Source organism: Columba livia, chromosome 1 (assembly GCF_036013475.1).
Source record: "Columba livia isolate bColLiv1 breed racing homer chromosome 1, bColLiv1.pat.W.v2, whole genome shotgun sequence".
Classification (NCBI taxonomy): Eukaryota; Metazoa; Chordata; class Aves; order Columbiformes; family Columbidae; genus Columba; species Columba livia.
Window position 1 is genome coordinate 183,008,683 of NC_088602.1, and position 26,434 is coordinate 183,035,116.

General features: G+C 37.3%; 1 protein-coding gene across 5 annotated transcripts in view; it reads right to left on the reverse strand.

Moving 5' to 3' along the window:
* Positions 1-26,434, reverse strand: part of DOCK4 (dedicator of cytokinesis 4) — a 237,762-nt gene that overhangs the window by 153,042 nt on the left and 58,286 nt on the right. For all 5 annotated transcript variants that reach the window (XM_065048727.1, XM_065048725.1, XM_065048726.1 and 2 more), the window contains exons 2-3: positions 1,271-1,354; positions 236-276 (exon numbers count right to left, since the gene is read on the reverse strand). In XM_065048727.1, the coding sequence (XP_064904799.1) occupies positions 236-276; positions 1,271-1,354 (125 nt within the window). The remainder of the gene's footprint in view (positions 1-235; positions 277-1,270; positions 1,355-26,434) is intronic.

A 26,434-nucleotide genomic window follows, 5' to 3' on the forward strand; every position in this document is an offset into this window, starting at 1 on the left:
AGAAATAGAAGAAAATTCACCATAGCCTCGGATTTGTAAAGTGTACTATCCTAATACATAGGAGCATTTCAGAAGTGTAATCCATGTCCAAATCTAATTAAAGCAATATCAGTAATATACTAAGCTCTAGTTTTCTTTTAAGCATAAAAATTATATGCTTACATGAAGACTAGAAACCTTTAAAAAGTGAATACACGTTTTTGCCATAGAATTCAAAACTGCAATTGACTTTTACCTTAACATTGGGGTTTTTTAAGGCAAATCCTCTGTACCAGCCTGTAAAGAAAGAACATTTTGCTTTTTAAACTATGCAAATTATTTCCATATGTAAAACAGATTTCATTTTTCCATTTTGGAAAGATATGAAAATTACGCAGTGCTGTCAGACTGCGCTCATTTAAAATACTTTCCATATAATAAAAGGTATTTTGTTTAAACCAGCTCACAATCAGATGTCTTAATTCACACATTTTTGGGAATTACTCTTTAACCTTGTATCCCCAGGTGTTACTTACAATGTAACCCAGGTATATTTTGCAATAGGCACCACTATAGATAAAAGGGAATGTTTTCATATTCACTGTAAACATTTACATATAATTTTTGGACTTCCTGTTCTAAATTTATCAATGACGTTACTCTACAAAATTCATAATATGCCTGATTCAATAGTCCTATCCCTTTCATAAGAAAATTTCTTACAAGACTAAAAGTATATAATCCTGATAAGAAACCAAAAAATACCTATATAATCCTAAATGATAAAAAAAATTATGTTGACAGATAAGCCTTAGGTAACATAATAAGGAGAGAAATTATGAAAAACATGTTATACTAGTAGCAGACATCTGCTAAAATCCTATTAGCATTCTCTACCTCAGAACAGAGGCAGAAAAGAATGTTTACACTGTTTTAAGATTTAAACTGATGACTTTGAATTAATTTGAAACAGTCTTGATGGCAGCCAGGCTTCTCATGGAAATACCAAGAAAGCAGAAAAATTAAACTGAAAACTCCTTGCAGTTTAAATGTTATCCTCTGTGAATGTTTATTAAACTGAGAGATTAAATAAAAAGAATGAACTACAAATTAATTATTATAGGGATTAGAACTCATTGGAATTGTGAAAAAATTAAAAAAGAGGCTGGAATGTGCTATATCACTGACTTCAAAAATGTGCTAATTTAAGAAAATAAATGAATAGTAATGAGGTTCAAATCAATAGTATACAGTAGCTCATTATCACTGGAATTCCAGCTTGTGAACTCACCATCACATTTCTCTAATATCTGAACGGTGTCTCCAATCTCCAGTGATAGGCCATGTGGGACTGTCCCTCGAAAACCAGCTATTACTGAAAAAGACAGTAAATTTCAATTATTTGCACAATTAAAATTTAGTTTATTATTCCTCCTGTTAACAAAAACAGTGTATTAACATTGGAAGTTAGAATGTTAGAATGAACAGACTTACTGAAATTTAACAAGTTGTAGAAACAATCAGAGGTTAAGCAACTTTTATGAGCAGAAAACTTACAATACAGGACTTGGAAAAAAACCCAAAACACTTACAGAATTACTAATCATGAACGGAAAGCTTGTACTTGATAACACTGTTAGATAGACCGTAACTATCTCATGGGAAAGAAACTGTTTTATTCCAAATGCTCACACTAACACATATCCAACCTCAGAAGTCTGCAAGCATCAACATTTTTCGTTGCCATCTATACCATCCACAAACCACAACAGGAAAGCCTTATTTCACATTCACTTAATGGATGTCATAGGCTCAACACTCCATGTAATCCCAAATGTAAGGGGGTGGAGACCAGCAAAGCGTAGTTTTCATTGAAATTTGTTAAGTGCACAGAAGGTCTCCCCTGCAGCCCCAGGCCTGAGCCCAGGCCAGGCCAGGAGCTACAGACATGGGCTTCCCCCACTGGAGACAAAACGTGCCTCAGAAACAAAACATCCACCAGAGCGGCAATGTTCCCAAATACTTACAGTGGTCAATTTTTAAGGCTTATGTTGTTATTGTTTTCACTCAGAATCAAAATATAATACCCCAAAGCCACTCAAAATGCTTATTCCTACCAACGCTAAAAATCCACTAACATACTAGATAGCAATTCAGCTATTCAACCCTGCGCTTACTGTATTTGAAATTCTGAAATTAAAAAATGCCCAATTCAGGTCATGAGAGCAAGCAATAGTGATTTTGATTCTCTGTATTGCAATATTCTTTTGGAGCTTAATTTTGAAGTTGATGAGCAAAAGAGCCTACCAATATCAGTAGGGCATGATGCACAAAGTTACTTAGTGGCCTAACAGCAGTCTTGCTGCTATCAAATATCTATCCATCTAGATAGGAAATCCCAAATCTCACAGCAAAGTGAATAAATACACCAACTTCGAGGCATGAGAAAAAAAATCTTCACACATAAAAGCCAAAAGGAAACCCCATGGGTGCAGATATATAGGTAAAGTAACTATTCTTCCACCAAAGGACCTTCAAGATTTTGAGTCACAAAAATCCATTTCAGTGGCTCTTGCCTGCTGTTGGAGGTATCCCCCTCCACAGACAGAGAATATGCTCAAACACAATATAACCTGCCATCCACCACCTGTGCTTGTGACATTGTCCATCAAAGGTAGCAGGAGAGATTAGCTGTCAGCAGCCATGAAAACTGAAAATTCATTTGTGAGTCTTTGCCAGAAAGTTCCAGATTTCAAGAGTGAACCAATAGGATACGGTTTATACTACAGGACGGCATATAAAAAAAAGTACTCTTTTCGCCAAATCTTTCTTCAGAGGCTGAAGGCTTCAAAACTCACTAAATTAAATCACCACTTCAATCACCTCTAAATCATCACTGTGTGTAACCCACGGTCTTTAACTGTCCCTTTGATAAGAGCTTGTGAGATTACGTGCGTGGTCAGTCCATAAGAGTTTGATATAACATGTGAGCAGTACCTGCAGCATTGAGGGGCTTTTTCCCCAACACGTGTATTGCATCAATCTCTATTCAGTTTGGTGCTCATCCTGTTCTCCAAGGTATTTATTTACATAGAAATAAAATACCCTGAGATAAGCACACTGAAATAAGAGTTACTTCTGCTTCACCACCATAATCAAGTATACTATTTTTGAAGAGGGTTGGTTGCAAGACAGAATTTTTACATTGAAAAAGTTTGTATAAAAGTTTAAAAATGAGAATTTTTCAATTAATTCTTATACAAGGATCTAAAAATTAAAACAGTTTATTAAGTATGAAGAGATTAAATTAAAACACACCTACCCCACCTGCCGAATATCAATACAATGTGCATCTAAATTACTCTGTAGCTTTGGAATTACTGATTTAATTCTGGTCACCTTTCTAGCTTCAAGAAACAAAAGTGAATTTTGACGCCTGCCAAACTAGCACATACATACAGCCACTGGAAAAAAAATAAATTAAAGAATTAACAGAACTAGCATGCAAAGCCAAACCAAACGCTTGTGTGTTATCACAGTTGTGAGACGTCTTATTTTTAAACTCCATGCAATAAAGAGAATGACAGTAATTTTCTCCTTAAGAGCCAGTATATCCTGTCACATTGTTATGATCCAATTTTGCTGTGACATTCAATTTTTATTACTTAGTTACTAGATCTGTTAAAGATCTTTTTTCTTTTTTTGTCCTCCTTTTTTTTTTTATAAGTAAAGTTTCAAAAATAACTTTTAGGACAAAAAAGACTGAAATCTGACACAGTGTGAAAAATAACTAGAATTCATTTCAGAGCACATATAGAAGAAAAAATGAATTATACCTTGAAATACCTTCTAGCAGGGTACCAGAAAAAGAAACAAAGAAACAAGGGCATCACCTGTACAACCGAGCCAGCACATTCACCTGATCGACTTGCAAAACCCTGGCTGGATTCTTGCAGATGTCTTGCAGTGAGGTCAGGCTCAAAACAGGCAGCCTGTGGCCTTCAGCAATGCCACTCAAAACAAAAGAAAGTGCACTGCAGAGCAGAAGAGAATTTAATGCAAAGCCACAGATGAACTTATCACGGAAATGTTTACTCAGCTAGTTTTCTACTGATCAAGTCATGTTACAGAATTAGGACCGAGACAGAAGGTGGCTATTCATGTCTTCTTCGTTTATCTGTGGGGTATATTCATAAGTAGACTGCAGGGAGGACAACAATGAAGTTGTGGAAGGAGGTAGATAAAGTTCCACCAGAGAAGTTCCCATGATTTAGCAAGCCAAGACACAGGGTTCTTAACCAAGTCATGATACAGATTTGATGTACTGAACCTCTTGCCCCTTCCTCCCATGACCACATCGTTCTGAAACATTTTGCAGATGGTCTTTCTTTCCTTCTCCTCATAGTAGTAAGTATACAATTACTCACTCTGTGGTGACTGTGGCTTGAGGTGTTCTCAACCTAACTCGAGTAACTGGACTATTTATACAGACAGCATTCACCGAGCCACGTGGGTCAAATATGCACATTTTTCATTCTTACAATGCCAGTAGCTAGTGTGATTATCACCTTTGCTCACTTCCATTGCAACTGGATAGCAGAGACCTTAGAAAAGGAGGTCAGAAAAGAATAGAGAAATCCATTCTGAATATAGCTCACCTACCAATATCTGCACTCTTCGCAGACGTGTTGTCACAGCCACAGCAAGACACATATCAAAAGCACTTACATCTAGACACATTTTTTTGTCATTTTAGTAACTGAAGGTCATATAAATGACCTGTTTGTTTTTCAAGCACGGGGTATAGTGATTGATGCCCTCTTCAATCACCTCCCACCGATGGGAGGAATGTGGAACTCCACAATAAAAGTTTGTAGGAGGATATATTCTCAGAAGTGGTTTAGAAACTGAGTTCAAATACAGCAGCTTGCTGGCATTATTAGATACTTTCTTGCTGCCAAAGGGTACTCACAGGATAAGAAAGCAAGACAACAGAGGATACAAAAACCTAATCTATACAGAAGATGAAATATATGGTGAGAACTACAGTGACATGCAATATTAATGCAGGTTTGAGTTTAACACCAAGTTTAAAATTTCTCGGGTATCTCAGGTGCAGTGAATCCCAAGGTATGAAACAACCCATTTCCATGAGAACTATGGAGAGATAAGCAGAAAGAGAAGAACCTGTATGGGATAGCGAGTTGTTACCTATCTGTGATTAACTGCTGAAATTAATAAAAAATGTTAATATTTTCTTAATATTCTTCTTCTATATTTCAATAGAACAGAGTCAGTTCAATCAAGAATGTGACATAAGACCTCATGAGACATCCTTTCTATGTGCTTCAGAAAGTTTTTCACTACAAGGACCTGCGAGAATAATTGGAAAGAGCTTTCTAATCATTAACTTCCTATCAGACTACCATTGCCATTAAGAAAAAGAGGAAAGAGAACAATCTGAGGAAGCTCTTATATTCAGCTTCTCAAGAGAAACGTCATCTTTCTGCTCTCATCCTTTTCTACTTGCAAAAAGATGCATTTGAGACTCATCGGGAGCACACTGGGTTTCATGGCTGGCTTGACTTCTTGTTTATAAGACGAAAATGGCTCCCCACAAAGAGTGCAATGTGACATGGTGCTCAAAATGCCCCCCATCACAAGTTAAAATTGGGCTCAACACTATGAGAGACAAACTGTACACTGCAGCTGAGTAGCTGGACATATACTCCTGCGTATAAAGCAATCAACAGCAGTAGAAGCAACATCTACAGCAACTACTAATACCTCAAAAATGAGCATTTGTACTACAATAGTAGACTCAGGTTTCACATAATAAAAAACTGAAGAAAGAGCAAGGAGAAAGGACATGGGGTAGAAAAATTTAAATTATTTTAGTAATTACTTAATAATTACTTGGTCATACTGTACATGCTAAATGCTGGAGTGAAAAATAGACTCCAGCTCAGTGCTCTAAGTCATGATGCCCCAACTATCAGAGGCAGCATTTGAATCACACAGAAATCTTGTAAACACACACTGGAAAATAACAGATTTGGAGAGCAGGAATGCTGTGTCAGAGGGACTGGTTTCGACAGAGAGCAAGATGCTCTGACAGAAAAGGAATTGATTAGGTGGTAATAGGGGTAGGTTGCCCACTTCAAAGTTTTGCTCAGGGTTATATTCTTAAAATTTTAATGTCTGAATTAACTGGATATCTGCACATAAGAACTAATGAGGCAGACACTGTTGTTCCTTTCCTCCTAACAGACGACCAGAAACTATTATTGATTCTAGATATTATCTGCTATAATTGAAAACAGGTCCTCTCAGTGGCAAAAGCAATTTTAAAAGTTTTTACTCTGGACTTAAAGTGCAATTTCTTCACTAGATTGAGAGTTTCAGGTACAACCATCTCAAGCGGTTTCTTTTCTATTCAACAGTTTTAAAATAAAAATCAGAAAAGTTATAGTAAATTATATTGTTAATGATGATGTTAAAAAGATATAATTGAGTTTAGTTAAAATAATAATTTACTGTTGCATGTTTTGTTTATAGTAGAAAATTTTACTTGTTTTCATGCAGTTTTTTAGCTGCTGCATAATGATCACATATTACCTTTGACAAAGGCTCTGATTCAGTGGTCTTTACTGCAGAAATGTAAAAAACTATCCTTTGATATGTACTTATAGATATTAAATACAACAGACATCTGGCACTTTAAGCAGCTGCAGAAAATCCAACATTACAGAGAGCACATAGTTAGGACAGACATTAAAAAAAAAATCAGAGCAACAACTCTGGCCAGGATACTGTTTGCAAACTCATTTCTGAAGCTACTGCCCACTGGCAAGCAATGCAAGCACTCAGTGGTACAGCTCCCAGCATTTTGCGGCCTAGGGATCTCCTGAGGCAGACGTGGTATTTCTGAGTTCAACAACCATTAATAGATTTTTCTTCTATGAATTTGCCTAACCAGGCTTTATGTGAACCATAAAGTCAGTGTCCGCAAACTCACAGCAAGTTTTCCAGCACTTCATAGAAAAAAGTCTTTGTTTTGTTTTACAGTGCCACTTAAAATCTTTCACCTTTTACATTTCTAAATAGGCAGAATTTTTAGAAACGTAAAACACACACAGTCATACAACTTTGCTAATGCAGAATGGCCAAAGCTGACTGTACAAGGCTACCACATGTACTGAGCTTTGCCTACATACGAATTGATCTGGATGGAGTCACACAAAAGCACAGCTACACACTCATGCTTCTAATACACAAATTAATTTGGGCATCTGTTCAGTAATGCATTGTGCTGCCTACAGACACCCCAGGAGGTTTGCTGCAAACCAAAAACACACTAATGAAGACAGTGACAAAAAAGTGGGGGGAGGGATCAATCTAATTTTCTTTCAATAAACACACGTATATGAATATTGGCTTCAATAACAGGAGAGATTCTTAAATTTCTTGCTAATTACTGATGATGAACACACTCAAATTTATATTGAAATGAAATGAAAGAATGTGAGTTCTCTCACCTGTATATGTATGTACACATATGTATATGTACACCGCAATCAAAAGTATCAAACACATAGCTCAGATGACAACAGTCCAGGTTTCCTGAGCCACATGTGGCTTCTGAACATCTCAAGTGCTGCTCACATACAGCAGTCAATTGTTCTTAAGAGAGAATTGTTTGTGTGGAATTCTTCCAATAAGAACATTTACTTAACAGCTATTAATGAAAACACCTGAAGGCGCTTCAAAAAATCATCAAAAAAAGTCTGTATCAATGTCCAAGCTTTGAAAATACTACAAAAAGTAGAATACTTACATACTACTGTTCTTCACTTTTCTGAAAAACAAAACAAAATCATCTGGAATTCCTACTGCTAATAGAACGAGCTACCTATGTAGATAAGGCAGATGCCAAATCTTAAATACACAAAACTGCAGCAGAATGTATTCCCTCCCGTGCTGGTCTCAACATTTTAATTCAGCAAGGTAATCGCTTTCAAATCCCCGATTACAATGCTGCCAAATGCCACAGGACTATTCTGACATGGATAATCAGTTTAGTGTGACTGTCTGAACATTTGTCAAGCTCTCCTCATCCAGCATCTCGGCTAGATGCATCTCTTAGCATCTCTTTGATAACTGCTTGATTGGTTCCTCCAACATCTGCAAACACTTTTGCTAATTCTTTCCTTGGGGTACCCTAGTTATTAAGCACTATATCTTAGGGAAGAGCACTAAATTAACAAGTGATGGCTTCCTGGGGCACCTATTTGCTGTTGAGAATGACCACCAATCTAGAACACCAAAACTGGAATAATTCAGCATGTACCACTAGGGTCCCTGTCCTTGTAGGCATGAGATTCCATTAGTTGTTTTTCTTCTTCCACCTAATAGGTAGCTAAGACCTTTCTATTTCTTGAACTCCTGCTACACCTTTTAATGTCTATATCTTGTCCCTGCTAAAAGCAATTCCTTGATTTGCATTAGTTATGGAACCAGAAATCTAAAAGTAAAAAGAAAACAAACATCTTTACAAGCCTAGAAAATATAATACACCTTAGAGTCTATGAATCAATGATACAGATTCTCCCCATGAATTCAATCAGGACTAGAGAAGGAATGTCAATGTAAAACCTGTCAGAGGCATCACAGTAGAAAGAGAGATGGAATCAGTACAGTCAGGTATAGATTTCATGCTTTCAACCAAATTATAATAAAGGAACTAGTCTACATGCAGTTCAAGCAGTTGGTCTCAGTTACAGTTCCCTAATGTAGAGCTACAGATGCAGTATCGATGCACCAAGACTGCCATCCTGAACAGTATACGTGGATTCCCATTTTCCCTCATTATGCGGAAACAGCAACAGCTTAAAAATCCAGCCAGTAGAAAGAAGTGGAAAAAAGATTATGTTAAGATGACATTATCTATGAGAACAACTTTCTTAATTTAAAAATAGCTACGTTATTCATAGTTATTTTCTTAAGTATTTCCAAAGTTCTAAGCATTTTCAAACTCTGTTAAGTAATTGCCTTTAGTTTTTAATAGCATGATCAAGGAGAAGAGTTATTGCTACTTTAACTTGAAAAAGTCTTCAGGTTTTATTCTGTGCTGGTTTTGGCAGGGATGTAATTAATTTTCTTCACAGTAGCTAGTATGGGTCTGTGTTTGGGATTTGTGCTGGAAATGGTGTTGAGAACACAGGAATGATTTAGTTACTGCTGAGCTGTGCTTACACACAGACAAGGCCTCTCCTGCTCCTCACACCACCCCAGCAGAGAGCAGGCTGGGGGGTGCACAAGAAGCTGGAAGGGACACAGCTGGGACAGCTGACCCCAATGGATCAAAGGGATATCCCACACCATATGACATCATGCTCAGCAATTAAAGCTGGGGAAACATATAGGAAGGACGGACATTCGAAGCGACGGAGTTTGTCTTCCAAAGTAACGGTAACATGTGATGTAGCCCTGCTGTCCTGGAGGGGACTGAACACCTGCCTGCCCGTGGGAAGTAGTGAATTAATTCTTGGTTTGCTCTCCTTGTGTGAGCAGCTTTTGCTTTATTTATTAAACTGTCTTTATCTCAACCCATGAGTTTTCTCACTTTTAGTCTCACGATTCTCTCCCACATCTCACCAGGGAGGAGTGAGCGAGTGGCTGCATGGTGCTTAGTTGCCAGCTGGGATTAAACCACGACAACAACATTTGTAGCCTTTGGGGAACCAAAGTTTCTGATTAAAATCAAATCAACTATCGGGGCTTTTGTAACTTCCTGCAAGTGCCTGGTATGGTAAAGAGTTAATGTATTCACAGCACAAGTGCATCACGTGAGGTCCATCAGAGCCAACAAAGCCCCAGGATTGCAGATACCAGCTTTCATGACAGCTCTTCAGTGCATTTTGGACCTCATTAAAGCATGAGGTGATGCTCAGCAAAACCTCCAAAAAGTTAAATTTAAGAGGCACAAAGTTCTACATTATTTCAAACCTGGATCCACAGTGACACTTCAGTATATGCTGGAAGATTCGTTGGCTACCTGTCGTATGCCTACACAACCTGAAACTGAACAGGAAAAATAGATGCTGCACGCAATTATAGACACAGGAGATATCTCTCAGAAAACACTTAACTTTTTCCAGAATAATACGAAGGCAATTATTTTAAAGTAGGCCTTGAATAGATGAGTACATCCTTACAATTTCATGCTGACCTATTGCAAGGACATTGGGTACAGTCCAAAGAATTATGACCACACATTTCCCCATTCTCATCTTTCCTCCCCAAAAGCATTCTAGCACAACATGCTGCTCCAAACTTGCAGGGCATCATTTCACAGCCTTTAACAAACTGCAAGCAGCAGCGTGCAAACCAAAGCTCAGAAGAGCTTGCATACTGTAAAGAAAATAAGACTGCTGTGCAAGTTGCAGCATTACTCCTCGTCAACTATCAGAGCCACCTAAAGGGAACACAGACAGAGAAATTCCATGTGTTTGGTATCAAAGGGTTTGGCAAATGATGCCAGTTTTCCCCTTATTATTTCACTCTTTACTTCCATTCAAGTAATAAACAGCATTTAAGGAAACCAAGAAAAGCAGAGCATAAGTTTTCTTCACCATACACAGTAAATTTTTTCTAATAGACAAGTCCATCAAATGACATCAGATGACCTTACAGATGAAACACTGTCCAGTTTTCTTCTATTTCCTTTGAAAGAGCAGGGTTTAACTCTGTACTTGACCTGCCATCAGTGGAAGACGATTTAAAAAAATCAACACATTTTACAATTTTGAATGCCATTAGTTTTCAGCTTGTCTGGCATAATTATATTTAAGATGAGTTTTAGTCTCCTGATTATCTATATATCTCTGACATTCAACCATTTCATTATAAATTTTTAAATCTATTAATAATTAAATTCTAAAGTATTTTCTTTGTAACACTGTTCTGGTTTTTTACTTTAACTTACCTGCAATGTTCTCTCTAGCATTTTGTAACTCAATAAATCATTCTGCTTTTGAAAGCTAGGAGCCTTAACCACATTGCTACTTACGATGAGTATTTATTAAATGTCTTTTTTTCTGCATTTAAAAATCACTTGAATATGGTTTTAATCCTAAGTAGTAATTCCTTCAGTAGAGAAACCAAAACCCTACCACCTTATGCAATGAGCAAATTGTGCAATTTAGCAACATTAAAAATAAACTGTAATTGTGACCTTCTGTGGCCTGTTCTACAGATCAGTCAATCCTCTGTAGACAGAAGCTCAGTATCAGAAAACCTCTTAAAAGACAGAACAGCTTAGCAAGGTGTGGAATTAAGTGTAACTAAGGAAGACAATGATTACAAATCACTTACAAGTACCCTGGCAAATGTTTTTTATCTTAAATGAAGCAGAACATTCTTGATCTAGTGTAATAAAGAGGTGTTTCAAATATACTGGAGTACAGTTATCAGGACTAGTAAAGCAAAACTACTTTCTCCTGTGAAAATCCTCAGAGACTGCTCAACACAAGTTTAAACATCCCACTCCGGCTTTAAGCCGGGTTTTTAAGTTTAATGGTTGGAAATAACCACCACACTTTTCAGGATAATTTCAAGAGTTGAGCCAGCACAATTAGTGTATTTAGCCCTGCAGAGTTTCATCACTAATCCATAATCTCCGTAAAGTTAAAACTTCAGGGATATTTAACGTATCTTAAAATGTATGACCAAACAGAAGTTTGAGGAGTGCATATACTTTTTTTACCTAATTAAAACTCTGAAAAATAAAAAAAACTACCTTGATCTATACTTTTAACAGTTATCTCTGTGGTGTTATGGTGCACTTTCAGAAGTGCAGCTGTAGGAACCTTCACATTCTGCTTGTGCTTGCTCAGGAACTGTGCCTGTTACTGCAAAATGAAGGGTGAAGAGAGTTTGGGTTCAGACAGTGGCTGTTTATAAAAGCGCACAAGAGCATGAGCAAAATGTATCTGAGAAGTATAATATGTAACCAAATAGGATAATGAAGATTGCTGACAAGGGGGCAATTGTTCTGTTTGATGTGATGGGGAGAAGGAAGAGTATGAGCAAACAGTCCTCTTTGAATGTTTATGATTCATTGCTGCGTCTGAACATCTGCCTTTTTCTGTACGAGACCTTCAAGAGACAAGATGACTCTTTAGTTTTATAAGACATTGGAAGAGTCCCTAAAAAACAACTGCCATTGTAACAGTTCTCTCCTTACCCTTTCCTCTAGATTTGGCACAGAAGCCTAGGAATACATTTGAGATACGACAGGTCCAGGAAAGCGTGGAAAACAGTGATGTATTTCTGAGGAATTAGTACTGGGAGACACACATTATCATCCTGCACCATGAAATGCTTCCTGAGTCAAGGTCTTGACAAGCAACTGAGCAGTCCCAGGAAAACCAGACACATGTACTTCTTTTCTTTTAGTATTAAGAAGTTTTCCCATCCTTTTCCAGATGAAAGAAATTACAGGACTTTTTCCCAAAACTCCTTAAAAAAACCCACAAGAACGAAAAACTCTATTTTGTAAATAAGAAAAATAAGCAGAGACTGACACGAAGACTTGGGTCAGCCCAGTGTCTGCCAGCAGGTTAGGAACAAAACTGAAATAAGCTAACTCAAACCAAAGACATTTGCAATCTATCCATTTGGCCACTGTCCACACCACTGAGCCACATTATATACCTGTTTTGCATTGAACAGAGGTAAAAAACCCAGACTTAAAGGAAAAAAAGATGCCAGCCTCTACTTGAAATGGCCATGGATGAGGCAGGAATGAGGAGAAGCGAAAGTCAAGGCAAACCCTGCAGCACAGCAGAGGCTGCTGCCCTGGAAGGGATCGCTCCCCAACAACACAACTCCCAGGGCCAGACTTGGCCACGGCATCACAATTTGTCAAGAGGGCCATCATGTCACACACAGCCGATATAATTATCACACTAATTTAAAATAAAGCCAAAACAATAATTACATATGTGGCTGTACCACAAAACATCTCGTCAGTGTCCTTCTGCTAGTGCACGAAATTGCTTTGTCCACAAAGTAAAGACGGATTGTTTAAATTACTCTGAAAATTCCCTATATGAGGTTTTCCCCTCTGCTAAAAACACTAACAGCTCAGAAAGCAATTTATTCCTTAAAAAAATGCTGACTAAAATTCTTTACTACAATTAAGTATCCAGTTTTCCTCTTTCAAAGACAAAGTTGTAGCTGTACGGTACTGCAGGAAGAAATTAGTATTGCCCAACAGCAATGACAGTGCCCAGGAACCCTCTAGGCAAAAAAAATAAGTGAAGAAACCACAGTTCCCACCAATTGAGCCTAAGAAAAAAATTATTGCAGAGTCTGGCAGTGACATTACCCATTGAAGTAAGCGTAAGACACACCAAGCAGAAAAGTCAGAGTTTCTATCTGCATCAAGAGGATCACTTCTATCCTATTCCACACTCTATCTCAAAGGTCAGTGTTTCAGATAACGGCTGTAGCCGCCCACATGACAATAAATAAGCAAACAAAACTCCTACAGTTAAGGTATTAGCAAAACTCTGCTTAATCAGAGTCACCTGTGGCAAGTGGCACTTGAAAACCAATGGATATTATGTTCAAAGCTCCAAAGAGTATATAAATGCAATTGCTGCAGTACTCAAAAGTTCTGCTACTACCAAAAATCCACGGCAATGTCCCCATTTGCAAAAATTGTCTTGCACATTTTTGGGATAAATCATAGAATCATTTTGGTTGGAAAAGACCTTTAAGATCATAGAGCCCAACCATTAACCTAACACTGTCAAGTCTACCACTACACCATGACCCTGAGTGCCACATCTACGTGTCTTTTAAACACTTTCAGGGATCATGACTCAACCACTTCCCTGGGCAGCCTGTTCCAATGCCTGACAACACTTTCTTTGAAGAAATTTTTTCTCATACCAAATCTAAACCTTCTCTGGCACAACTCCAGGACATTTCCTCTCATCCTATCACTTGCTGCTTGGGAGATGAGACCAACAAATGGAACAAGAACCAGAACTGAGCTGATGAGAGAAAGACAGGAAGGCTCAGAGGCATGCATCATCTTCCACTGCAGTGAAGAACCAAGCTTGGAAAAGAGATCTACCTGAAAGGATATACAGAGGTATACAAATCACAAGCGATATGGGAAAATGAATATGGAATTATTATCCTCTTCTCCTCAAAGTATAATAACTTTGATAAATTTATGGCCTGGCAGCAGGTTTGAACTGAAACAAACAGTATTTTCACAAAGGCACAATCAAGTTACGGAAAATCATTGTCACAGAACACTGTGAAGGTCAAATACAGGAGTTTTAAGAAGGGGCTTAAGTACAACAGTCCTAGTGCATCTCTAAAAGCTATGGTTAAATCTATATTTTCCTTATTTCTTACACGCTTTCCCAGTAGAGGATTAATGGACAGGTAAGAGACATCTGTGGCTTGACCAAGCTTGACAGCTGTTCCAGTTCCTATTCTCTACCAAACAGTTTCTGGTATCAACATCAGCTTAAGTAGCAACACACAGGTGTTGAAAATGAGTAAATTAGATGCTCAGTAGGCTGCAAGGATGTTTTTAAAATTGAGCAAAATTAGCCCTTAAGACTGATAAGAGGAACATCATGTGGCATGTCTTCTTTATGGACATTTCTTCTTTTTAAACAGAAGACTTCCAAAACCACTGAAAATAATCAGCTGCTGAAAGCCAAGCGAAATGCTGTATCTGGCTTGCACACACATACTTTATAAACAACGACTTTCCTTAGACTTACCTGGCTTTAAAACAACCCTATGATTTAGTACTTCCGCATTACTCCTTTCATTTCCTCAAAAAATAATTTTCCTGAGATCTCTGAATTTAAGTACTTATCAATTCAAATATAGAACCACTGGGAGTATCACACATGAACAAAAGCTTTTTTGAATTCAGTTCAGAAGTAGGTGACAATTATGACCCTACTCACTAATTAGAACTATTACAGGTGCATAACTGATAACACACCTAGCCTGTAATGGGTTTGTTCTTCCTAACAACTAATTGAAGAGACCAAAACAAGGGAAACTGGCATTTTATGTAGTAGGAAAGCATCTGCAGCACAATAACAGTTAAACTTTGGGAGGAAGAGGAAAGTAAGAGGTACACCAAGGCTTGCATCATTGCTTCAAACATTCTTAAGCAACTTATGTATAGTATCTTCAACTCACTTATAAAAATATGCAGTTTACTAACTCTAAAATTACCATCTCAATTAACTGGAGTCCCTTTTCCACTTCGCTAGGATTATCTGAAAGCTCGGCCAACAATCACTGCTGGGCTCACACTGAAATTCATTACCTCTCACCAGCAGCAATGTTAATGGCTATGATAATCACACTTGTTGGTGGTTTGGTTACTTGTTGTGCCAGAAAGAGATACCATTATGTGACCAACATAATCCTACTAATCCTTTAAGTCTTGCATGTAAACCACTGAAGTGTCACAGAAAGGAAATTATATATTAACAAAATCAGTGAAGTAAAGTGTTATGACTTTCAGACTTGTTTTCTAAAACATATGGAAATTAGACAATTTTATGCTTTTGGTCTCTGAAAGAATTAGAGATGTCAAGCGAGCCAAAACAGAACATTCTTGTTCAAGTACATCTTGTGGAGTTTGCAGCCTTTATACTTCAGCTGGATTAGACACGACAAGAGACAAACTACGAATTTTATTTGGAAATACCCCTACCAACTCTTTCTGAAAAAGAGTTGGCGTACTGATTATGAAATGAGATGTGTTTATTTTCATCTGCCCTATCATTTCTATTCTACTGTTTTAATTCTTTTCACTACTTTCTTCTTTTTAAGCACTGAAACAACAACCAACATTAGCACATAGTAAACAACAACCAGTAAAAAGCGCAATCAAAGAGTGATGGATAACTTAGAATTAAAAGTTAAACTGAAGAGATCCTTAATTTGTGCCTTTGTAAAAGCAGCACAGTAGTACCCAGGACACAGAAAGGGCCTGACAGTAAGTGTAGAGATTCGTCTCCACTACAAACACTAAACTGATTAATGGAATTATTGTAATGTAGGGCAAACACATGCCGAATCCAGACTAAAATATCATCTTAATGATTCAACCTTGCAACTTGCTTTGCCCAGGTGGGCTTCTGAACTATGAACATACTCCATCAGGACTACAGATTTACATAAAATATTCAGGGTTGACCTGGTTTCATCAATGTTAGCCCTATTTAAAACTTGCATGGCTAGGACTGGGAAGCAGAAATAGGTGACAGGACAACAGTGTTGTGGCTTTTATACTTTAAAGTAGTTTTTTTCCCTTTAGTAATACCTAAAATATATTTAATTTATTCCAAAATGAATGGAAAAGGGAAATGTCTCTGGTTTTAGCAACAAAAGGCTAACCAAAGTATAGAAGAACAAAAACTGAGGCAATTCAGATAGACGTATTTTATCTCATGCCTCTTGAACTTACAGTAGTACTGAATGAAAAAGATGTTTTCCCATTTTGACTCCTCCCTTATTAAAAAAAACCCTCTTTCCACCTTTGGAAGCATATCTTCCACCATTTGCAACTTCATACTTAATTCCATTTTTTTCAACTATAAAATTATTAATGCACAGGAACTGATAATTCGTGCTTTTCAAAGCTATGGATTATTCATAAATTACAACACAGGACTCTTGCAGAATTATATATGCTGATTTCTAGTGAAGTAGCTTGAAGTATCAGCATGAGTGGCAGAAAAGCCACTGCTAGAAACATAAAATGATTTAGACTGGAAAGGACCCTTAAGATCATTGAGTTCAAACATAAATTTTACTCCATTATACCCATATATAATACCCATTTCTCAGCAGACTAATTAACTCCTGCCTACACACCACACAAAGGTATCTAGTCTTAATTTTGGTATCTGAGAGCGGTCACTTTGATATCTCTGCAGGACACTACATTCTGCCATACAGCCATAAATTCCCAAATGTCAGAGCGGCTATAGTTCATCTATGTGTGGTTTGCATTTCTCATGTTTCTCATATAACTGAGATGGGAAAAGCAAAGACAGTACCAGATATTGTCATAGCTGTGGTGACAAAAAGAACACTCTGGCAATGTCTCACAAAATATTGGTGAAGGACAAATATTTCCAGTTGGGTTTGCCCTGACAGCTGGAATGGCCACTGTGAATCAGCAGCTGCAATATTTTGCCTGATATAACTTAGAAACTTAAAACCATATTTACAAGACAGTATTTTCTTAAAAAAATAATAATTTGAAAAAATAAAACAATCCACACACAAAACAACAAAAAAACACCCACCACAAAAAAAAGACCCAACAACAAACAAACCAACCCAAACACCAACAACCAAACAAAAAAAAAACTGAGAAACAAAGGAAAAACAAGAATCAGCAGAGGAAAACTATTCACTGACTTAATCAAAGGCTTAGTATGTGAAACCATGTATTTTTCCCAGTAAAACAAAAGTGTCAATGTAAACATAAGTGCTAAAACTACTGTAGCCTGCAACACAGAATTCACTGGAATTCTTAATCTCATCACAAGACTCTAAAGTAGGTCACAGCAAGCTTAACAAAATTTGACAGAAAGCAAAGACTAAGGGGTAATAGTATGCAAATCACCTTCCTTGCTAAATTGATACTCCTTCCCCCCACCCTTGATTTTGACCCAACTTCAACTACAAAAGGGTCCATTGTCTCCGCAAACAGAATATTTATGTACACACCTTTAGAAACAGATATTAATGACAAACCATGTGCCTTTAAATCACTTCTAATTGATCTAGAATTCTTGCAGTATTTTTTTTCTTAAGTAGTGATTTACAGCTGCTCAGTATTTCCTTAAATGCTATGATTAGAAGGTATTAAAGAGACTGAATATATTATATAGAAATCCTAGTTGAAAATATACATATAAACTACCCCCCCCCCCCACAATTATACTCTAAGAACTCAGGCTTAATGAAGAATTTAATCTAACTCGTGCACAGAAATATTTTAGAACAAATTTCAATGAAATTATACATTTGTGCAAGGTAAAGAGGAAAAAGCCACAGTTACTTATTTGTAAGCAACATTTGAAAGCAAAATTTATGTAACCATGTTCATCTTAACATTCAGATCAGTCTACAAATTATGTTTATTGGTAAAACAAAGAAAAAAATGACCCAAGAAAGAAATTAGTCTGCAAACCGTTTGGCTTCCTTATATTACAAACTACAAGCGTGACTTCCAGTACTTAATATTTTCAACACTTAGTAAGTGAATTATTTAAGTGAAATTTGTCTTTTTCCTATATTCAATGAGTTAGCTTGGACATGTAGGGTATTAGAACTTAAAAACAGTTTTGTTTTGTCCAAGGGAAGGACAACACTTAAGGACAAAATTCTTCATAGTCAGTAAAACTCTTCTAAGTGGCTCCCTACATTCCTAAATCTGAAAAGTATATTCTAGTAGACAGTTATTGTATCTAGAGATTTTGTTTCCAGCTCAATGTTTCAGATTTCACCCTGGGAACAGAGCAGTGCAGTCATGGTATCATCTGCACCAACACTGCACTCAAATAGCACGTTAATCTTATTCTAGATAATTATACCCAGCTGCCAAGCAGCTTTTTTTATTTAAGTAAAATGGATAGTTTACCTTATTTTTTCACATCCTTTTTAAAACTACATTTTTCAAGCTTAAGTACCGTACACTTGTGGGGCTTTGACAAAAAGGAAAAACAAAAATTGTAGTGGTAGGGAAAATGATATCAGGTATAATAACTTAATGACTTTTATCTGTGGCAACCTGACCAAGCATGTTGTAAAGGGAAAAAACTCCAAGACAGAGTCATTTTTGTCAATTATTTATGCGGATTCTTGCAAATCCTGGTCTCAGGTGGGTGATGGTGCAGAGATTTGGAAGCAGCAGCAAAAGGAAGTGGAAGAATTGAGGAAACTGAGGAAGACCCAAAAAGGTTCTCAGGAAAGAGAAAGATGGGAGCTTATTCCCAAGCCCCAAAGGGGAGGACAAAGGGAGTGTGTCAATAATGCAAAGCTGACGTAATGTGAGGGAGGAGGAAATATAAGAATGAGCCTTTCGGACTCCAATGTAAGCAAAAGAAAGCAAGCACCAGAGAACTTCGGAAACTGAGGCAGTGAGCAAATGTAGAAACCTTTCATCTGTGAGGCATGGAGGAATTAGGTGGAGAACTCTTTCAGAAACATACATATTCTTAAATATTTTAATATCCTTTTAACATAACATTTATATAGACAGGTAACTGTAAGCAGTGCCAACAAACTCAGAACAGCATCTTTTCCATACAGAGTTATTCTAAGATCACAAGCGGTCCTGCCAAATCAGAGGTGGCTCCAGGACGCTGCTTTCATGAAGCGACAGCATCCAGAGAAACCTCACTAGGTAAGTGCAGCTGAAACACCATGCTACCACAGGCCCAGCAGCTCTCACACAACTGGATTTTGATATTGAACCAGAGAAAAGGTTAACTGATGGCATAAAGGAAGACACCAAGCAATTTAAAACCGAAAAGAAATGAGAGACGCTGAAAAAAAACATTCAGTTGTTGGCTTCTCAGAATTATTTATTCACAGGTCATCAGCAAGTATTAATGTTGGGGGTTTTTTAATGATGTAGTCATCTGTCCTCAGAGAATGGGACTAAGACCAGAAGAGTCATTCCACGTAAGCCATTAAAAAAGTAGCAGATTGCTATGATTTCTGGATTACATGGACCACTTCAAAGGTGAATGCCCTTTCTAACTGGTCATCAGCATCCCTTCCTATTTTAGAGCATTATTTATGTCTCTTATTTAGGCAAAGGCCAAAAAAAGTCAGCATTTCATATCTGACAGTTAAGGACTTCAGTAGGAAATGACTTAATACTAATTAATGTGCATTAAAGCCTTAGTGTTGTGATTTATCACAACAAAAGCACTGCAATAAGCAAAACATTGATGATGGAGGGACACCACAAATGTTTGCAAGTGCTGATAGTCAATGAACTGGCTAGTTTACAGTTGTGCAAAGCCAGAATCTAATAGAAAACACCATAGTAGCTTACAGGTTCTGTATTTACACAAACGGATGAATTAAAAAGATTAATTAACATTCTGATGTGTCAGAGAAAGTAAAGTGTCAAGACAAGTGCAGGGTAGAAAAAACAGTTTAAAAGGTAAGAACTAATGTTTCTATAAAAAACTAATTAGCAGCCAATTTATCATATTGCAACTACCAACCAATTTAACATCCTGAGGGGGTTTCTGACAAGCTAGAAGAAGAAAGTTAAAGAAATCCTCTGAAGCAGATGTAGGGCAGTATTCTAGGTTAGTATGTCGAGAGAAGCAGCACTGCAGAGGCCTGGGCAGCAGCAGCACCACAATCTCACAGCCGCCCATGGGTGTTGCTATGGGCACAAATCCCACCAAGGAAGCGAGATGAAACCAGCTCTCTCAGGACACTGACCTCAGCAGCAGAACAACCCATCTGGTCTGCTGGCATTTGCTCAAGCTGACCATGGGGCACTGGATTCCCTCATAGACTCATTTTCCCAACCACAGCTGTAATACAAGTGTTATTTTTGAAGGAAAATTTACACAATCATAGAAATACTGTGATAAACACTCATGGCCAGGCTGGATGGGGTTCTGAGCAACCTGACCTAGCTGAAGATGTCCCTGCTCATTGCAAGGGGGTGGGACTAAATGATCTTTAAAGGTCCCTTCCAACCCAAACTATTCTATGATTCTGTGACTTTTATTCTTCAACTTGAAGAAAAGTTGTGGCTGAGATTCTCTTCCCCATGAGCATGGAAGTGTTTGTTAACTTCTGTGAAGTACTGTTTTTTTAGCACATACAGGTGCCAAAGCCCAGAGGTGGGGCCAAGCTCCACTGGGATTACATGAGCCCACCACATCAAACCTCCTCCTTTCATGCTCAGAAGTTATCAGCTTCCTCTGAACTGCTCTAACAACAGGGTGGTGGGACTTGGTCATCTTCCTTCAGAATAGGTGATTACAAAAAGTATTCCAGAAAGACAGCCAAGGCAACTGGCTGTTACATAGTTTTAGCACACACAGAGGAGTGGCGGAAAAAAAAAAAAAGACAGCTAAACATAATAATAATACCCCACACAGAACAAAAAAAACCAAAACCAACAAATAACCTAAACCAACCAGAAAAAAAAATGCACAGCAATCAACACAGCCCACCCCCCCCAAGATTTGCATTAGTATCTCAGTCCCAAAGGATGACAATGTGTTTCTTCAATTACCCCCCCCATACTCTTTTCTAAGCATGTGTTAAATGAGTTTGTCACATTACGCTATATTTTAAACTCAAGATGACTGAGCCAATTATGCTGCCATAAATATAGCTGTCAAAGTTAGCTAGGCAATCCCAAACTGGGTTTTTTTTCCAAACTAAAAAATTGCAATTTACCCTAGAGAGCAGGCTAGACATGCCAGAGTAAATTACAAATATCTGCAGCCCAGAATAAACATTCCAGCAACATCCAAACTAGCAATTACAAAATAATTACCTACTTCATTTTACAGGACAACCATCAACTAGTGCCTACAAAGGTATTTATTACTGCAACAACCCTTCAGTTAAGACAAGCCCAAAGAAATGGTTCTAATATCTAGAAGACACTAATCAACAGCACAATATGCATAGCACAGCAGTCAAAAGAGTGTTTGGTTTTATGTTTATAAATATATATCTGAACAGCTTTAAAAGTTCAGGAAGGAAAAAGAGGAATCTCAATCAACCTCAGGAGTGGCTGCTCATTCACTTATATGGAGCTCAAAGTGCTTATCCAGAAATCCAGTGTTTGAACAGCTGGTCAACAACATGAGTCTCTAAAATCACTGGTTTTCTTCCACTTATCTGATGGACTTGCAGCAAAGCATCATTCTTAGCTACTGTACCTGGAACAAACAAAAGGCATGGTCACTACTGGTGGAATTAACGTCCACTGTCAAAGCAGCCCACATGAGATCAAGCTGTTATACTAAGAGTAGCAAATTAATAAAGCATTTAATATTTTTAAATTAGCTTACCAGTATTTTTTGCTAAGACAACTATAGTTTACATATATAGCATGCCTGTGGCTACAGTTTTTTACCCAGCTGTATTACTTTTGAACAAACCTCAACCATTCTGGGAGTTTGCCAATTTAAAGTAAGAGACATAAACACAAGGATATCATAGGCAAAACAAGTGATTTTGCTTCCTAATTTCCAGCTCTGGCATATTTGCCAGTCTCCCCATTTAATTTTGATACCACACCCAGAACCAATCTTCCAAGTCTGGAGAGCTAAGTGAAAGATGGAAAGTGAGCCTAAGCATAAATGAAGAGCAGTTTGAAAGTTATATGTCTTTCAACAGAAACATGAGTGATTACATATTTTGTATTTCACAGAGTATAAACAATAGGCATTAAATATAAGAATGCAGATGTACATCAATTCGCCTTTGTGCTTGAAGATGGGAGCACGAATACAGCACATGGCCATTCTCTCTACAAAGGCCCAACCGCATCACCCAGCAGCAAAGCTCCCATGAAATGCTACTTAAAAGGCTGCTTTTAATTCATCCTTGATAAATTGATCAGGGTATTCACAGCAAGTTCCTACTTCAAATACCGTACATAGCTTGTAGTTACTAGTAAACTAAGATGTTATTGAGGTAACAATTCCTCATTTAACAACTACCTTGCTCATGAAACACAAAGTTCCTCCACTGCATAACAAAGAACCAAGAAATCAAACATGGATAGAAAACTAACTATTTCACTGTATCGTGCTTCTCAGGTCTCAAAATCCCTCAGCTTCCCCGAGAAAACAGACAGAAACTTGAAGTCTTGCAAGAGAACACCATTAAGAGCCACTAAGCAGCATCACAGCTGCTTAAAAATAGGAAACTACGATGCATCGTCTAAGCCACACTCTTCATTATACATGCTACAGATTTTCATTATAGCAAGACCTACACAAACACCCAGCACAAACACCCATCAAATATACCTATCAAACATAGCTTCAGCAACAGTCAAGAGATAACAACTGGGAGGTACAGAGCAGAGTGCAACAAGGGGAAGACCACTCTGTGCAATTAATACTAACAATTAACAAAGGAACAAAAGCAGACATTGCCTATTCAAAACTCCAAAGTACAAGTAAGTACAAAGGGATTTTCTTCACTTCTTAAAATTTTTAAAGGCTTCTGCAAAACAGCAATGAGGAAAAGCATATTAACTGGAGCCTCAGAAAACACTGCACACATACAACAATCTGTTACAGAACTAGAAATACAGAGCAGCAAATGTTTATCTACAGCTTAAACATATAAGTAGAGGCCTAGAACAACAGATTTCTTTGTTAAGCAGCTTGACAACACCTCTGTGATCTTTTATTTTATTAAGTATGTCTTGTGTTGATAAAGACAGTATTGCATGCATGTTTCCCACTTACCACTCTGCCTCTCTGATGACAAATTTTCCTTATTCTAGAGGTCAGTACTTTTTACTTCTTAAGTTTGTTGAACCTTGTTCGCTTCTGTATGCACTTCTAACCCCTTAACATTATCCCCGAGACGTTTAGAGCATAAATTTTGGTGTGAAAACTGTGAGAAAAAGAACAACATACATATTTCATTTGCTGGGCATCAATAAAGCTGAAGAAATCTGCTTCATACTCCAATGTAAAGCTGCCCAGCTCAGGTAACTGGTGATATTCAAAATTTTGCAAGTTACTTCCAAAATTGTCTTCATATCAAGGAAGAATGTAGATTTTTTTTTTTTCACTTCTAACTACTAAGCAAAACATCCAAATGCACCCAAACTCGACAGCATTATGAAATGGTAGCACTTACACAGTTTCCAGTTGGGGCTAACAAGCATTTTTACAAACATTTGGGCAGCCATGTGGTATGTTCCCTTAAATGAGATTAAGTACCCTTCTTTCCACACAGAAAATCAGCAACATTTAACTTTCCACTCTGTTCTTCAGAAGAAAGTCTTCCTCAACCATCCATTGATTTCCAGCAACCCATTATTGCAGGGTTTTTTTGCATTTTTGAACAAGGTACATGCACAGCATCCTACATGCATAACTTTCTGGTTCTTTTTTCCTCAGCTAGGAAATCTAAGTTTCAATTCCAAGTTTGATGACTTACATAACTAAATTTCAACTGCCACATTGCATTTAATTTGCATATTCCAGATGACAAGAAAAATGTGTGGTTACTCCAATTTTAATAAAGTTATACAACCCCAGAAAGATTTTCATCTGTATTAAATATTACCCCAAACAAAGCCTGGAGCTCTCATCTGCTTTCTGTAGGTCACATCTCAGCAAGAAAAGCACATTCATTCCTGGGAATGACCTTTGCTCAGGATAAAAAGCTTGCAAGCAGCTATTCTTTATGCTGACAGGTTTGTAGGAAAGAAAAAAGCAGAGAAGAAAAATTTATATTCATATAGCAAGTTCATTAATAATTTAACACACCATGAGGAAGACCACAGGTTACTACATTTGCCCTTTACAAAACTAGATACAATATTTCCTCAGTGTATCAAACTGTATTAAATCGTCTTTGTGCTGATTTGCTATAAAAGTTTTCTAAAATCATTTTCATGTATCAAACCACTTGTTACAAGAAATTCAAGTTATTTCTGGAGGTCAATGAGATTGTATGAACTAGTTTCCAATTACTTCTTTTTTTAAATTTCTGCATAATCTCCAGATTTTGAAGTTAGATGTTTGCTGATCATGTTGTCTAAAGCACCATCTACACTTTTGGGAAATAAAACTGCCATTCAGTTTCAAATTAGCTCCTGGCTTCTCTGCCATTTCATATTGTAAATCTCCAAATAACCACTTCAACTTGATTTCTCACCCAGAACAGATTAGATTCACTAATCTAGCCTGCTTCTGTTTTAGCTGTGACATCAGAATTGAACGCTGCTCTGTCTGAAGGCAAATCACCATTTCAATTGATATATTTTCCAGATTCTTCCTCTCTCTTTTCAAAACAGATGAAGAATCCTGTTGTGAGTGGGATATGCTGTCACTAAACATTCTCCCAATCTGCAAATGAAGAATCTATAAATCAGAAAAGTATACGAATAAGTTTTTTTACTAATATAACTGACTAGTGCAAGCAAATATATGTGTTTTTTGCCTGGCTCTGCTGGTCTGAGACTCTGGTAGTACTTGACCATGTTTTTATTAATGTGAACAGCAGTGAACCACCACCATGTGTGGCCATGTCACCCTACTTGTACAGCAGCCCACTATGCCATGAAGAAACGCGGGTAGTAAGGCTCATTGCAGCACCGCTCCCTTGAGATATCAACTTATTGACTTTACATCCAGAGGAACTCTGTCTTTATACCAAACAATCAGTTTTTCAGTTAATTAGACTTTAGACATAAAATCCATAGTCACTTTTTCCAAGTCTTTCAAGGCAGATCTTAACCCTTTAATATTCGAATAACCCACTAAATTCCATGTAATCACCTTCTGAAGTCTTTCTGTTTGCTTCAGTATTTCTTGTGTTAGACTGATTCCTGATTTTACAACTACTGTTCTAACAAATAACAATATATTTTCTATTAATTTCATAAAATATCCTCTAGGTGCAAATCTGAGGTTTAGCTCTGGGATATTAAAAGAAAATAAACATTTTAACCAAAACTTAAACCTGCCAAAAATGCCAAAATGCATGTTGTTACAGTTTTCCTACTGAAGCAGTTTGTATAATATCATATGTTAACATTTCTGAAAAACAAAACCACTAATTACACATTGGAGCTTCTGGTAGCATGATCTTTCAAATACACTTTTAACACATACTATGCTATCCTTAAACAGTAAAGGAAAATGGCAAAGTAACTATAGCATATTCCTTTGCTACCATCTGTGCCGGCCTTTGAGTGTCAAGGATGCAATAAGTTTTTAAATACTACCAGTAGATAATTCTTTGCCTTAATTTCCTTTTGTGGTTACTTTTGTCACCATCTTTACAAACTTTTAAAGAGAAGTTCTTTGTGGGACATTCAAAGGAGACAGATATATCACATCAGTCACCTTAAGAGAGGGAGTAGAGCTGAGGTTAAAATAGAGGCTAAAGAGAAAAAATAAGAGGGAAAACATTACAAATGAGAAGAATGGAGATAGGAAATGTGGAACAGATCCCTTCTTCCTCTTCCTTTTGAAGTGCTACACTTTTTATATCTGCCTTTGACTGGATAGAAGGAAAGACTTTGTCACCATAAGGCAATCCAGCAGTGCCAAAGGTTGCTCAGGAAGGTTGTGCAGTCTAAGTTTTCAGGGCTATCAACTGGATAAAGTGCTGAACAACCTGGTTT